This window comes from Melospiza georgiana, chromosome 1 (genome assembly GCF_028018845.1).
Source record: "Melospiza georgiana isolate bMelGeo1 chromosome 1, bMelGeo1.pri, whole genome shotgun sequence".
NCBI classification, from domain to species: domain Eukaryota; kingdom Metazoa; phylum Chordata; class Aves; order Passeriformes; family Passerellidae; genus Melospiza; species Melospiza georgiana.
In genome coordinates, this window is record NC_080430.1 from 44,835,237 (window position 1) to 44,851,031 (window position 15,795).

The window sequence follows — 15,795 nt, forward strand, 5'->3', positions numbered from 1 at the left end:
CTACAAGACAGTGCCAACATAAGACAACTGTGAGGACTTTGTGTGCAGAGAGGAGTGCTTGTCCAGGCTGCGCCCACTGAAAGCCCCGCAGCCTTTGCAGTTCGACAGAAAACATGCAGATTTTTTGAAAATGTCACAGAGATGCTTTTTGAACTTCTCACCCACAAAAGCATAGATGACTGGGTTGAGGCAGCAGTGGACAAAGGAGAGTGCCTCAGTCAGCTCCACGGCTAGGTCTAGCCTTTGGCTTGTCTGGCAGTCGTCGATGATGGACATGTTCCTCAGAGAGTCCAAAAACAGCACAATGTTGACAGGGGTCCAGGAGAGAAAGAACACAACGACAACAATAAAAACCAGTTTAATTGCTTTGTACTTGTTCTTGGTATGGCACTTCTGAAGGTTTTTCAAGATGCTGTGATAGGAGAAAACGAGGACAACAACAGGGATTAGCCACCCCAGGATGTTGACTAAAAAATTACTGAAAGTCTTCCAGCCATTGTGGCCATCAGGATAGTGAGGGAGGCACTTAATCTGGTTATTGTCATTCACTTCCTGGAAAAAAAGTAAGTCTGGCATTGATGCTAAAATGGCAACTGCCCAAACGACCAGACTGGTGATAAAGCCAACGGCAGTTGTCCGAATCCCTTGGACATGGAGGGAGTGGACTATGGCCAAGTACCTGTCGACACTCATGATGGTTATGAAGAAGACATTGCTGTAGAAACCAATGAAGTAAACTGAGCTGATAATTTTACACAGTGCATTTCCAAAACTCCACTGGCTCACAATGGAGTACTGAACCAAGAAGGGCAGGGAGAATATCAAGAGGAGGTCAGAGACTGTCAGATTCAGCAGATACACGTCAGTCATGGTCTTGATTTTCATGGAAACTGCCAGAATCCAAACAACCAAAGCATTTCCCACGAGGCCTGCCACAAACAGTATGGAGTACAGCACTGGAAAGAAGGTAGATGCAAATGCTGGAACACCTTCAGGATTGCAGATGATGTGTAGCTCTGAGTAGTACAAGGCATATTCATAGGCTGCAGAGGAGTTAGGTGTTGGTGAGATGTAACTCATCTGTTCAAGGACAATGAAATTCATATGAGCCAAATCCCACATTAGCAGATATACCTGGCACGAGTCTGCTCACACCAAGCTACATGAGGACAAAACAGATGTGCCACAGCTGTGGTATAAGATGCAAATGAGGAATGAACACGAGTGACTGGCCATCCCCCTGTAAGACCCAGGATGAATCCTGGAGCATCACAGGGGCAGAGGAGATCAAGGAAAACACAGCTGTGGTGGTAGAGGTTACCAGCATCCTCCTGCTGGCTCCATGTGGGGCCATGGCCCATGCTTGAGTCCAGGTAGGGTACTAAGACCAGAGACAGGGACCATCCTCAAACCAGCAACAACATGGGCATGGCCAGGAGGCTGAGAGCCCCTGATATGGCTTTTGGGGTCCTAATTCATGTTTCCTTCTGAAAGGAGAAAGAGACCGTGGCCCAGGGAGAAACTGACATATTAACACTCATCTCCCAAAAGCTTTGTTTCCAGTTAGCTGAGTGCCAGAAATGGGATGCACCAGCAGCAGTGGCATGTCCCCCTCCTGTTCACCAGCTCCTCGCAGCTCGCCCACCCCCCAGGGCAGTACTTGTGACAGCAAACAACTAAAGAAGATGGAGAGCAGCGTCCCTGACAGGATGTCCTCCATAGGACACTCCTAGCACTACCTCTGCCCTCAAGGACAGTCTTCTTCCACAAGCACAGTGTCATCAGCTAAAGATATTTTCACCCTGTGTTTTGTTTCTTTCCAGAGAACAACAATCACAGTGGTTTCTTCTGAATGCCCACTATCTCCACTGTATCCCCACAGGAAAAACTGAACCTCTAAAATGCGCTACTGGCCCCGGCTTGCAGGAGAGAGCCCGGCAGGGAGTGACTCACCAATATGTCCTCAGAGCCAATGCTGCCCAGCAGGTCTGTCAAATTCTGCTCCATAATCCAACTCTGTGTCTGAAAGAGTGCAAAAACCCTGTCTTTATATCGCATATTTTTAAGAAGCAGGCATACCTTTGAGTATATAGGCTGGCAATATTTACCTTAGCTTATGCTGCAATGCCAAGTCGCTGGTAAGGTCCTTACTGTGGCAGTGCACAGTCCTAAAGTCGCTTTCCCTGTGTGACCACTGCTACATTAAAGATGTATAAAACCCCAAGCCAGCCTTAAGTTCAGCCTCTGTACTTAACACCCACAGAACGGAAATGTCAGCTTTATCTTCTGTATGATCACAAAGTTTTCATTTTGAGCATTTACATTCTTCAGTGGAAGAAATCTGCAATTTCCTCCACATCTTTGAAGTGCTCCTGTCTCCCACCTGCATGTCCCTGCTCTGAAGTTCTGGTGTCTAGGAGAGAGTAAGTAGTGCTGTCTCTGCCCTGCTCCTAGGGCTTTTGGTGAAGATGACTAAGGGGGATGGCCCAATGCTGCCAATAGCCAGCAATGGCAAAGGGCTTCAACATTTCATTTTTCCTTGGAAGGCACCTTCCCCCCGCACCCACCTGAGCACAGACAGGAATACCTAAGGGAAATGATCATAGAATCATAGCTATTTAGGTTGGAAAAGGCACTTAAGATCATTGAGTCCAACTGTAATCCTAACACTGCCAAGTACATTTGAACCTTTCTTCCCAGAATACGCATGCTGCAGGATGCTCTCACAGACTAACACTGAAATAAAGCCCTGAGCAGCCCTGAATTCCCACCAACCCTACCACATACCCACTGCAACCACATCCAGACCCAACACAGCTTCCATCCCACAGCTGTCCCCAGTCTTCCCCACAACACAGGATACAGGGGAAGGAGCAGCCCTACTGAGCAACAGGGAGCATTTGAAGTGTGTGTTATCTCCTTAAATACTGCTGCTCCTCACTAGAGCTTGGTGCATTACTGAAATTCAGGCAAGTTGTGTTGCATTAATAAACAGATGGGACTCAGTTTCCTCAAGCAGAAAAAGCCAATTCTTTATTAATATAATTCATTTTTATACACTTTTCACAGACCTTGTGCTCAACTCCAATTGGCTACTAGTTTTCTTGCTCAATTAATTGGTTACTAATTGTCATTTTACCTTTCCACCAAATCTCTCTATTCATGGATTGTTGACATATTTTCTTCACTGATTCTCATGAGACAGATCTATTGTTTATGCAGGTGCAAACTTATTTTTCTTACTAGAATAGGTTGTTGTGCTGTCTTCATTCTTACGACTTTTCCTTATGGTAACTTAGAAGCTACTGCTAGCTTAACTAGAGTAGCAGGGTCTAAACCATATTTAAAAAGACCTTTCTTTTATAATATTTCTACCTGTCTGCAACAAGTCATATCATCATTTTGTTTGTTTTTGAACAAAGAGTACCTCACTGGGCATCAGTCCATAGCATTTCTCAACAAACCATTCCAAATGGAAATTCAAACCCTTTCTCAAACCCTTTGGATGTTCACCTTCACTCACCATCGCTCCAAAGGCAGAGGGATAAATTTCTGTGAACCAAGAAAATCTGCAACTATTGCATGTGTAGCAGTAGATGGCTTTCCTCGGCCGTGGTGGGCAGTGTGACATTAGGTCAAAGTTTTACATGTGAGTCAAGCCATGACAGCCAAGCTCTGCTGGGTATTAACTCTTACAAAATCTGAAACTAAGAATTAAAACCAGAAACACAATCTTCTGTTACAGGCAGTGTTACATGCAGTTGCTGGCAGTGTTGAAGCTTGATCTCCACTGCCCTAATGCAGGATTAAAACGGCACTCACAACTCTCTCGGTGCTAAAGTGGAAAAGAAAACAACCAGGAATTATTCAATGTGGAAAAAGATGTGTCCACCAAACGGGATTTGGCAGTTCCGTGCCTCTCATCTTTCATCTCCTAAACAGAGATGACAGGCTATCAGAGCACAAGGACAGCGACACGAAGGGACGCGGCTCCCTCTGCTGGGCATCCCTGCAGAATTGAGGCACATCCCTGCAGAGATGTGAGAGATCAGCAGCGCTGTTTCACCTCTTCGTTCATCATGAGGCTTATTTTAAGGAAGAAAAGGCTTCTACAGCAAGGTAATAACCTGGAGACTGCTGCTGCTGCCAGGGTTTCATGCTGGATGAACTCTTTCTTGGGATGCAAGCCACTTGGCCAATATTGTTGCAGCCCATCTTGCTTCAGAAAACTACAAAAATGTCAATTGTTGCTCCACTCAAAGATATGGAGTAAGAGAATCTAGCCACACCATCCCCAGTTCCATATAAAAACATTTTAAATGCATCACTTGAGTTTGTCAGCCTTACTACAGTTAAGCTTAGTCCTCTAGACAATCTACTTACCCAATCCCGTCCAGAACAGCCAGAAACACGCCAAAAGAAATAGCCAAAGGGGCTTTTTCAAAATGACACATACATCCCAGACAGCTTCCTTATACAATCAATTGTATAACAGATTGGGTTTAAAAGGAAAAGTTTTGGTAGCAAGAGGGATGCAGGGCTGCCTGATGTGAGAAGATGCCAGAATCTGCCCCCGTGGTGGTAGTACCCTGTGGAGGATCAGTAATGGGACATCACACCATGATCAAAATGATCAAGTGAAGCTGATTTATTGCAAAAAGCAAGCTGTATTTATACTGTTCTCTATTGTTCATGCCTCAAGCTAATAAATGATTGGTTAAATCCTTCTACGCAAGCATTTTAATACTTCAGTTAATTTTAGAATTTTAGTTAGTTTTTCTTCTTCATGTGTCTCGCTGTGGTTTTCTTGCCTGCCTTTGCATCCTGAACCATCTGCTTTCTGAGTGCGTTCTTCTTCTTTCGTGTCCTTCAAGGGCATTGTGACCTTACTCAGTTTCTATGAAGGCTGGATTGTGCATATGTTGCATATGCCCGTTGTCCTGCAAAAAACTCTCAACAGTAGCCAGTTCCAGCTGACTCCAAGACGGCCCTGCCGCTGGTCAAAGCTAAGCCCATTGGTGATATTGGTAGTGCCTCTGTGATTCAGAAACACTGTGCAGCAGCAGCAGCTGTGACAGAGTGAGAATATGTGAAAGAAATGCCCTGCAGAGCCCACAGCTGGTGAAGATGGAGAGGAAGGAAGAGCTCCAGGCAGTGGAGCAGAGATTCCCATGCAGCCTGTGATGATGCATGTTGTATCTGTGTTAGTGCACAGTGGAGCAAGATGTAAGGTGAGGAAAGAAGCACTAGGAGGGAAGAGGACAAGCTGATTTTTTCCATGAGTCAGCAGACAAAGTTAGCTGATGAAATGAAAGGCATTCACTCACCAAGGAGGGAACTGCTTAACAAGAAAGGAGCTTGCCAAAGGGAAGTGGGAGTTCGTAAGGAAGTGCTTTTGTGAGCCTGTGTGCAACATTTTCTCAGAGAAGTATGTTCTCTCTTTCTCCAGGGGCTGCCACAAGGCAAAGTGAGCACAGGAGAGGAAGTAGTTTGTGCATAATGGCTACTGTTGCACACAGGGTTTTCTTTCTCGGAACACCTGGAGCATGACGTTCTGGACATGTCGTTCCTTACTTGGCCAAGGCCCAGCAAACAGGCAATTCTTAGAAAAGCAGCTTCCAAAGCCGTAACTTGCTCCTCCCAGCTCCTCCAGTTTTGTTGCTGATAAGCAGTGTCTGGCTCTGCAGGCACTGTGAAGCCAGTCTCAGGGCTGGCACAGGTCTAATACTGAAACTCTTCATTTTGGTGCTCACTTCCTCAATGCTCTGGAAAGCCAGCCTTCCTCTGCTCAGGGCCCAGGATGTGGATGAGCAAGTGGAAACACTAGCAACAGGGGTAAGGATGCATCAGTGTGCATCTCAGGTTTTTGAACAACACCATGGGTATCCATGGGAAGCTGGTTTTGTGGGGATGTGGGAGGTGTGAACTGAGGGAAGACATGAAAGCTGTCATTATGAACTGACCCTTCCCACTGCCCATGTCTGACAGAGCGCGCTGGGGCTCAGTTGCTGGATACAGCACTGGAATATAGAGTACAGCTGCTGGAACTGAGTAAATTCTGGCAACCCCAGCTTCAGGCCGTTAAACTGTTGGAGGTGAGGCCACAAAGTTGGAGCACCTGTTCTATGAAGACAGGCTGAGAACATTGGGGCTGATCAGATTAGAGAAGAAAAGGTTCTGTGGGGATCTCATAGAAGCCTTCCAGTATCTGGAGGGGGCCTACAGGGAAGCCAGAGAGGGACTCTTCATCGGGACTGCAATTACAGGACAGGGAGTAGCAGGTATTAATTGAAAGAGAGGAAATTTATGTTAGCTATTAGAAAGAATTTTTTGGGGTGTTTTTTTTTTTGTGCGGGTGGCGAGACACTGGAACAGGTTGTCCAGAGAAGCTGTCGATGCCCCAAACACGGCAGTGTTCAAAGCCACACTGGATGGAGCAGTGTGGGCTAGCGGGTGGCGTCCCCTCCCGTAGCACAGGGGCTGGACCGAGATGAACTTCAGAGACCCATTTCAGCCCCTTTCCGTTTACGATTCGAAGTAGAACGTCCAAAGGCCGTGACAAACACGCGATGCGGGGCAAAAGCGCCGGGAAGGGAGCCGGCCCCAGGTCGCGGCAGAGCGAGGCCGCGGCGACCGAAGGGTTACGGGAGGCGCATGCGCCGGGTGGGCGGTGCTCCGGGAGGGGCTGGCTCGGGGCTGGGCCTCGCCGCTGCCCGCCGCGCTCGGGGGCTGCGGGCGGCGCTGGGATGCCGGGCCGGGAGGCGGAGGTACGGCTGCGCCGGGCCGGGCTCGGCCGGGTCGCGTCGCTGCGCCGGGCCCTCCTCGCTCGCTCTGCCGAGGAGAGGCAGGGGGCAGCGCCCCCGTGGGAGGCGAGGGGGGCTCGCTGCACCCCCTGCGCTGCTGCGCCGTGTTCCGCGGCCTCGGGGGTACGAGGGGACGGGTCCGTGACGGTGGGTCTGGGCGGACCTCGGGGCTGCCACTGCTGGCTCGGAGCGTGCCCCACGCTGCTCCTGATCTGTCCGTGCTTTCTAGTCTGTCGTGATTAGCGCAGAAACGCGTTCTTCATTAGCAAACACCGTTATATGTTTATAGTAATATAAACCCTCTCTAAAATCTTCACCCTGCAGTGGGCTCTGTGCCTCCTGGGGTATTATTTCCCGAGGAGTGCCGCTGTGGGCAGCAAAGGCAGCCTCAGCTGAGCAGGCCGTGCGGGGCTTTTGAGTGCTTCTGGGTCTGGGTAGGGTTCGGGTTTGTGACTGGGCAGGGTTTGGGTTTGGGTCTGGGCAGGGTTTGTGTCTGGCTCTGGGCAGGGTTCCCCGCCAGTGCCTCTGGCAGCGGGGGGACCGCGGTGTGGGCGTGGGAGGGAAGGGTTGGAGCTGCTGCCAGCCGAGGTGGATGGGAGTGCGGCAAAGGTACAGGTGGGTGGTGGGAAGGGGACACCTATTTCCTTTGCCGTGGCAAAGGGTAACCTAATGGCTGCTGGTAGATATGGTGTTCAGAAGACTCTTACCAACCACCGAATATCAGGGAGATTCTGGAACAATCTCAGAAAAAGCAGAGAACCCAAAAAATAAAACTTGATCAGTCTCAGAAAAGGTCTGGAAAAGCTTCCTGTGCCTTAAGCAGCTACTTTAGCATCTGGCATCAGCACACCTTCGTTCCTATAGCATGCGATGTATTTGCTGAAATATTTCCTCTTGTGCCATTCTTAATTAAATGGCCATTTAAAGTTCTATTCTTCCTCTTCCAGATGCATCCAGTCCTAAAGGCCTTTGTGTGCGGCTCCATCAGTGGCACTTGTTCCACACTCCTCTTCCAACCACTTGACCTGCTGAAAACGCGCCTGCAAGCTCTGCAGCCTGCTGTGGATGGGTGAGAGGAGGGGGATGTGTCTGCCTGGAGGTGCTCTGCCACAGGCTTCTGCCTTATTTGCTGGCTGGGGCTTGGAGTTCAGAGTTGTAATCTGGGAAATCAGGCTTTGTAAAAGAGGAGGTATATTTTTATACTATGGAGAAGGATTGTTATTTTGCTCCAGAAGAGCAAAAATGTCTGTGAGTGGTTATGAATGCCACTGGAATAAGTTGTAACCTCAACATCTGTTCTCATCTGAGAGACTGGTGTTTGCTGGAGTAGCTACCGTGCAGTTTCATGGGGTATCCTCTGCCTGAAAAAAAACCTGTGTGGTTGTCAGGTAATTTTTCATGCATGCAGCTTGGTGTAGTCAACCTACAATCTGCTGCTGCTAACAAAGGGAATGAGCAACTAAAACCACTAATGGGTGTTAAAAGTTGTGAGATACAGAAGGTGATGGAGAAGCCCTGGAAGTTAAAAATTGTGAGATACAGAAGGTGATGGAGAAGCCCTGGAAAGATTGACCAAGAAAAGCAGACTGAGATGAGGAAGAGCACCTTGGAGGTGCTGAGTTAATGCACAGATGAGTGAAGGAGGTGGCTGTGGAAAACATCTGCCAAGGAGCAGAAGCAGGTAATTTCTTCAGTTCCTGTCTTGTCTTTATTTCAGGTCTGGTCGTGCTGGGATGGTGACGCTGCTCTTTAGGGTTGTTCGTACTGAGAGTATTCTGGGGCTCTGGAAAGGTGTCTCTCCAGTAAGTGGCTGGTTTAACTCTGACCTGTAAAAACAAGTAAATAGATAAGCTTACTGTTTATTGATAATTATGTCTGCCTGAATTTAATAGCCAACTCTTCTACAATTATGAGGGAAATGACATAATTTAGATTACATTCTATTTTAAGGAATTAATGTTGTGAATTTCTTTGATTTGGTTATGACAGTCCTGAGCAGCTGAACATTTGAATACTTTTGCAAATGTGGTGTGGCAACTGCAAGAACTTCATTTTGGTTTGGAATATCTTGTTCCTAGAAAACCGCCATTGAGGAATGCAATAAATCCTGGCATCATTTGAATAATTTGTCTGTCAGTGGCATAAATGATTTCTACCTTATTTTCTCTCCTCAGCATGTTAGCTTTAGTGATATGTTTGTCTTCTACAAAGCTTCCTGTCAAGTTGAACAGTCTCAGAAATGTTCTGTAGTATATTTTGTCTTATGTTCATCCTTTCTTCATCTGCTTCCATTTCTCCTGAAGTCCTTTGCAAGATGTATTCCTGGGGTTGGGATTTACTTCAGCACTTTGTACGTGATGAAGCAAAGGTTTCTTGTGGACCGTTCACCCACAGCTCTGGAGTCTGTCTTCCTGGGTGCTGCTGCTCGTGCAGTTTCTGGGATTTGCATGTTGCCAGTGACTGTGGTGAAGACCCGATATGAGGTATGACTTTACAATTAGTCCCCTGTTAATGGAGTCACACACCTTCCTTGTGATGCAAAATCTGCCTGGAGAAGGTTGCTGCCACTTGGGTACAGCCAGGAATGTAGTCATGATTTCACCTCAGTTCACACATTGTGCAGGAAATGAAATTTGGGCCAGAAGATGAAATAGAATTCGCCCTAAGATTTATAAGTTTCAGTTGTATGCAATGTTTGTGTAGCATCTTCCATATCTTACCTCTCTGAAGGATTCTTTTAAAGACTGAGTCAGGTGAGACCCGGTTTTTGCCTTGGGTTGTCGTCTGTGTTGCCATCTTGGGCATCACATTAAATTCACAATTTGTTTGGATGTTATATCCTCAGGGTGTGTGTAGGGCTCCTCAACCTGTGCCTGGCACATGGATGACTGACCTTTGTCTGCTCTTGCAGAGTGGAAGATTTGGCTATGGGAGTGTGTATGGAGCCCTGAAGAGTATCTATCAGACCGAGGGGCCTCGTGGCATGTTCAGTGGGCTCACGGCAACGCTGCTGCGAGATGCGCCCTTCTCTGGCATCTACCTGATGTTCTACACACAGACCAAAAGCCTCACACCTCAGGGTGAGGCTGAGTGTTGGATGCTGGAGTGGAAAAGTTCCTCTTCTCAGATCCTGCCCTGCAGCTGACAGCCTGCATGCTCTGCTTGTTGCCCTCCACCTCGGAAGTTTAATTAGTCTCCTTTAGGGCTTTGGGTCACTCACTCACTCACTCACTCACTCACTCACTCACTCACTCACTCACTCACTCACCCATTCACATGTGCCTGTGGAGAACTGTAGACCTATAGCTGAGGTCAGTGCAGAAATGGAGACTGGCCCTAAATTGATTGATTGTCTTCATGAAGGCTGATGCATAACTGGGTTAGTGAACAGTTGAAAGACAGGGTGCCTTAAGCACTGCTTGCTGCTTCTGCTTGTCTGCTTACCACTCAGTTTCCACTAAACTGAGGCTTCTCTGATATTGGAACTTTCTGGGGCAACTTTTGTACAATTTTTTCTTTTCTGATTTTCTGTCAAATTCAGTTCCCCAGCAAGTGGGGCTTCTTAATAGTTCTAACTTTTGACTGGTAGCCACCTATCCCCTTGAAAGGTTTCTCTAGCTGCATGGATTTTAACTTCTCTTAGGTTCTGCTGTTGATCTAACCATTCAATGGCTTTCACTTTGTCACACAGCATGAGTGTTCGTGGCCTGAGTGGTGTCTGAGTGCCTTCCCTTTGCTCTGTTGCAGACCAGCTGGATTCAGTGTTCATGCCCTTGCTGAATTTTGGCTGTGGGATCTTGGCGGGGATTTTGGCCTCTTTGGCAACGCAGCCTGCTGATGTCATCAAAACACACATGCAGCTGTCACCCCAAAAGTACCACAGGACAAGCCAGGCCATTGCCTTTATCTACAAGGTGAGGTGAATCCCTTCTGACATGCACAACCACATCCTCAGTTTTGATCCCCTTGCTCAAAGCACAGCTTTGCTGGAGAAGTCATTGCCTTTTAAAGGAGGTGAACAAGTGTCAGTGCTTCATCTGCTCTTGCAGTTGGACAATTCAGTGTCGGCATTTTCAAGATGGTGAAGGGGATCATGCTGTGGTAGACCAAGACTATAGTGTGCAGTGTGAAATTCTGGTTTCAGATACAAACCAGCTGCAAAATAATTCTTTGCTCTTTAGGCATCAGAAGAGAAATAAATGCCCGGGTCTTTATTGCAGGAATGGGGTGGAGAAGTAGTCAAAGCCCACCTTTCCCTTCCTGCTGTTAGAAGGGCAGATCTTGGCAGATTTACTCTGTTTCCATATTGAACTCTATGCCTAAGCAGTAATCTCTTTATTTGTGTATGCATTTTTGTGTACCTTTTTTTCCCTCAAATTGTTATGTTTCTTGCTTCAATACTTAGAAATCTCAGAATAGCTGAGAGATTTCTGTAAATACGAAGGTCTAAAGCAAAGACTAGTTATTTTACTGTAGTGTCTCAAAATGATTACACTCTTGCCTTCTCTTTGTTGGACTTGACTGTGGCTTTCTCCAGCTGTTGTCTTGGCCTTTCTTTTTCCCACTCACTGCTCTTCCTGCTTTGCTGGGTAGCCCTGCAGTAGTGCAGTGCTACAGGTTCTTCCTAAACACTAAAAGCTGTTTAAACCTGGGTCTTTCAGAGACAGATCTGGGTCAGAGCTGAAATACATCCTGTGATCTTCCATGCAATAAATGATGAGAAATTTAAACTCTCTAGGCAGATTGGGATGAATTGCTGTTTATCTCCTGTTGCAGGACTTTGGGCTGGTTGGCTTTTTCCGAGGCGGTGTGCCCCGAGTTCTCAGGCGCACTCTGATGGCAGCAATGGCATGGACGGTGTATGAACAGATGATGGAAAAAATGGGCTTGAAATCCTGACTGAGCTGCATGAGAAAGGACCAGCTTCACTCCTTCTCCCGCTTGTTGTGATCAACTGGCACTGAGGAGTTCCCACTTCCACAGAGGAATAAGCCTTCCTCAGCCAGGAAGGAAGCCCTTCATGAGACAGGGGATATGGCCTTTTGGCAAGTAGAGGAAAGGAAGGACTGGATCTTTGCGTTGTTTGATCAATGCATTCCAGAAGGACTGCATTTACAGACTGCCGTGGGAAATGGCAAGGTTTTCACAGCCTGGTAACTATGCTGAGAAGCCCCTTTTAAAAATAACTCTGTGCTCACCACCTTTATGCAATGAGACAGTATTAGAGCAAAAGTGTTTGAGGAGAAAACAGTGGTGGCAGAACCTGCTAGCCCATTCCTTGTGGGCATGGCCAGAAAGGCCACAGTGATCACCACCTGATATAGATCCTCCTTGCTCATATGCTTTATTCTCACAGGGGAGCACTAGGCCCTGGTGGGAAACTGGATGTGTGTTGTGATGCTTGCATTGTGGGCATGGGTGGAAGAGAAATGAAGTGCAGAGAAAAAGCTACAAACATGGTCTCTGCCATCACTTTTGTACTGTGGTTGATCACAGAGACAGTAACTGGACCCACCTTCCTGTGTTCTGTGTTATGTTATTGAGCACCTTAACATTCTTGAAATGTCCTTCTGCCTCTACAGCAGAGTTTGCACAGTAATTAAGGAGCATAAGGCACTTTAGAATTGATTGCTACCAAAGTTCTACTTGTTCTCTGAAAAACAAAAAAAAAGCTGCTGGTCTAACTGCAGCAGAAACACTCGAGGGGTTTTGTTGGATTTTTTAATGCAGTTGTCATAGAGACTTGTTTGCTTCTTATTCTTTATTTGTTAATCCCTGATCAACACCCTCAGCATGAACTGGTCCTTAGATGTAGCTTTTAGGGCCATGGCTCATAATGCATAAATGTACAGTGGAAACAGATGTAGATACTAGCACTTCAGATTTCCCTTAAAACATTGCTGATTGCATGTGGAGTATGCTTTGGTTTGGAAAGAAAAGGTTGCTATTTCTGTAAGCTTTCTCCAAGGTTTGAGTCCTGTGGGTGCTTGGTAGTGACCTTTAATTCCCTTAGGGCTCCACACAGACCCTTCCCATTTTCCTGGCTGATCCTTTTATCAGGTAGTCCACGTTTGAGTATGCCTGAGTTTAAATACACTTTTCATCCTCTGTGCCTTCTTACTCTTTCCTGCTGTGTTACTCAGACCTCACAGTGTGTGCCAGGTGCAGCCTGATCCCCCCTCCACTTGTGCCTCTGTGATGGGTTGGGTCCCTTGCAGCTCTGTTAGCATAGCCATGAAGCTGGTGTGGAAGTGTGCATCCTGTTCTGTAGTGCCTTGCAGAAGACTTAGCTTTGGCTTTTATTTTCTTAAAGATCTAGGGATAATGCAATTTACTTTAGAACCAGAGCATCTGTCTCTAAACATGAGGATACAACACTGTAGCTGTATGAACAACCAGTGCTACCTACCTGTTCATAAATTTTAAAGTGTATTTTGGACAGTCACTGCCTGCCCAGGCAACTTCCCGAGTGCAAGAACAGAGGGGATGTGGGTTGTTAAAGGTGTTCTTTACCAGATTTCAACTCCAAGAATGCTTGATGACTGATGTAAAAGTTGAGGGAAGTGTAAGAGGACAGAATGGAGGCTTGGAAAGTGCTGCCTGTTTTCAGACTGAGCCCATCTGTGAGGGGAGGCTGGTGCTCTGCAGTGCAGGAGTCTCCAAGAATGGTGGTGGAGGGTTCTGTGTGCACATCTATGTGTTAGCAACAGAGCACTGCATCAAATCAGGCATGTGGCTCGTTATTTGCTAAATCCTAAATGTGAACACCTGTTCCTTTCTTTTGCTGTTCCTTCTGCCCTTAGTGACCAGAACTTGTGAGAGTGCATGAAACCCTGGTAACTGCACATCCTGCTTGTTTGCTATCCTGAGCACTACTGACTCACAGCTGGGGAACCAAGTCTGGGATTGCTGACCTGGCAGAATAAGGTGGCAATCAGATGAGTTACCTCGTTTGTCCTTTATTCCCCTGTGTATGGGATCAAGCCAGAATTGTGCTGGAGCCTGAATTTATTTATTTATTTGGTGCTTTATAAATCTGGCATGTGAATTGGATCTGTTGAACATCCTGGGCTGTGGTAGCCAAGGGCAGCGTGTGGGGTCACCTGCAAGGTGCTTCACACATATTTTGTTCCTGGTTTAGCAGTGCCAAAGCAATAAGCAACCTGTGCAGACAGAAACTTAAGCTCTTAAAAATGAGGCAGGCAAGCAAAGAATGCAAGGTAATCTGGAATTAAATAAAGTCCTCATCAGAAACCTGAATTTCAGGAACACTTTGGTGGCTTTTATGTCTCTGTACTTCTGCCTGGTCAAGTAACAAAAGAAGCAGAGAGTTTATTTCCATGTGCTAATGTTTTAAGGTCTACTGTGGGTTGGTTTGTTTGTTTGTTTGTTTTAATCTGGCCTAAAGCAGTGTTAGCTTTTACTTTGGGAAGGTTTTTCCATTCTGCTCTGGTGCTTTGTTATTGGAGTAGAGTGAAAAACTGTATGGTTTTTGGCTTGTGGATTAACCTGGGCTCCTCTGGGTTTAAGAAATAGAGAATCTAAACTGCACTGTGTTACATCTACCATGAGTGCTGCAAATCCTAAAGCTTATCTACTTGTGAGTTGGGGAGAATGAATTCTGTGATGCAAGCTTGTTTGTTTCTCTTTGTTATTTCTTTTGTCAGGTTTCATGTATGGGAGAAGGGAAAGCCTGAAGTTCTGCTTCAATCTGTTCTGAAAGCTTTATCACATGGTCAGGCATAAGACTATTTTGCAGCTCTGATCCTTACTGTCCTTCACCCTTTCCCCTCTTCAAAAACATTCTGTTTCTGAAGTGATTTATTGAAGTTTCTCTTTGAGAGCTATAGCAAGTCAAGACAATCAAGTGCATGGACTTGAAGTTTAGATGCATTCCCCTTGAGGTTTAATGCTTATTCTTAACAGCAAATTGTCACTGTACAGCCTAAAGGTAAAGAAAATAAAATAAAAGATCTGGACAGAGGTATTTAATCACCTACCTCCATCATGCCAGCAGTTCAGCACTAACAGTCTTGTCAGATAATCATTTCCAAAGCCATCTTGGCTTGGATTCCAGAGACAGGGGTGTGCTCCCTCTGTGCACTTCAGGATGGCAGTGGGATCCCTCTTGGAATGACCTCTGTTGCTGGCAGTGCACTGTTCTGCATGCATTGTCTCTGCTTGCCCCTGCAGCTGTGGCTAAGAACACAGCTGGCTGGCATGTTGAGGCAGGCAGTGTTTAAGTGAGTTGTAAGGACACAAGAGAAATAGTCTGATTATTCATGCTTTAGAAACTTTATGTTTCCACTTCTTCTGTGTGATGATTTGTTTGTTTTTTTCTCTTAGTCTCTTAAACAGAACTGGAGCTTTGAAACATTGCACAGCTTTGAGTATTGTGGGTCTATATAGTATGTATCTATATAGAATATTTATGTGAAAAGATCTAATATATGTTTTTATTAAAAACTGGTTGCTAAAATTAAGGATATTATCTCTTCAGTGTTTCTTTTAAAGAACCCAAACAGACAAGCCCCAAACTGATTAAATGCACAAGGGATTGGAGGGATTAAGAAGGCAAAAGGAGTTTCCCAAGAGGACAGGACTGTTGCATGTGTTCAGAGCCCATAAAAGGCAAGGAATATTCTCTTTTTCTGTGGTGTATAATATGCACAGGTTGTGCTAGTACAACCTAAATCAACTTTGCTTAAATGGAAAAACCACACAGCACTGGGGAATGTTGTGTTTTACACAGCTTCCTCTGCCTGCCTGCCTGCTGTTGAATCCCTGTACTAGCTGGTGAAATACCTGCCTTCAGGACAGTGGGGTTTTAAGCTCTCCAGGGAGAAACTGTTTTTAGTCTCCTGCTGAACACGTTTCTGCTACTCATGCAGTCTGATCTCAGCAGGGGACCAGAAATTGTGCCTGGGACACAATTGTCTCCTGCAAGGGAATGCTGGATTGCTGGGATCTCCTCCTGCTGTCACAGTATGGT

General features: G+C 46.3%; 2 protein-coding genes across 4 annotated transcripts; one reads left to right on the forward strand and one right to left on the reverse strand.

The window, feature by feature from the left end:
• LOC131091824 (C-C chemokine receptor type 8-like) lies at positions 1–2,007 on the reverse strand. Its single transcript, XM_058038120.1, has 2 exons — positions 1,954–2,007; positions 1–1,080 (listed from the first exon to the last, which is right to left on the reverse strand). Exons 1-2 carry the CDS (start codon positions 2,005–2,007, stop codon positions 1–3), a joined length of 1,134 nt encoding a protein of 377 aa, XP_057894103.1.
• A 3,753-nt stretch (positions 2,008–5,760) lies between these two features.
• On the forward strand, positions 5,761–15,286 carry SLC25A38 (solute carrier family 25 member 38). Of its 3 annotated transcripts, none has more exons than XM_058039064.1 (7): positions 5,761–5,835; positions 7,751–7,872; positions 8,521–8,605; positions 9,107–9,286; positions 9,715–9,883; positions 10,551–10,717; positions 11,580–15,286. In XM_058039064.1, exons 1-7 carry the CDS (start codon positions 5,761–5,763, stop codon positions 11,700–11,702), a joined length of 921 nt encoding a protein of 306 aa, XP_057895047.1. In that variant the 3' UTR covers positions 11,703–15,286. The 3 variants fall into 3 exon arrangements, with proteins under 3 accessions (XP_057895047.1, XP_057895056.1, XP_057895062.1); XM_058039073.1 differs by lacking the exon at positions 5,761–5,835 and adding an exon at positions 6,698–6,767; XM_058039079.1 differs by lacking the exon at positions 5,761–5,835 and adding an exon at positions 6,829–6,926.
• The last annotated feature ends 509 nt before the right edge of the window (positions 15,287–15,795 follow it).

What these genes read in the sequence shown, in the direction of transcription:
- LOC131091824 (XM_058038120.1), bottom strand. Translation starts at nt 2,007, where the DNA reads ATGGAGCAGAATTTGACAGACCTGCTGGGCAGCATTGGCTCTGAGGAC. An exon ending in TTGGCTCTGAGGACATATTG is followed by an intron (nt 1,081 to 1,953) that starts GTGAGTCACTCC and finishes GTCCTTGAACAG; the next exon opens with ATGAGTTACATCTCACCAAC.
- SLC25A38 (XM_058039064.1), top strand. Translation starts at nt 5,761, where the DNA reads ATGCTCTGGAAAGCCAGCCTTCCTCTGCTCAGGGCCCAGGATGTGGAT. An exon ending in TGGAAACACTAGCAACAGGG is followed by an intron (nt 5,836 to 7,750) that starts GTAAGGATGCAT and finishes TTCCTCTTCCAG; the next exon opens with ATGCATCCAGTCCTAAAGGC. An exon ending in CCATTGCCTTTATCTACAAG is followed by an intron (nt 10,718 to 11,579) that starts GTGAGGTGAATC and finishes CTCCTGTTGCAG; the next exon opens with GACTTTGGGCTGGTTGGCTT.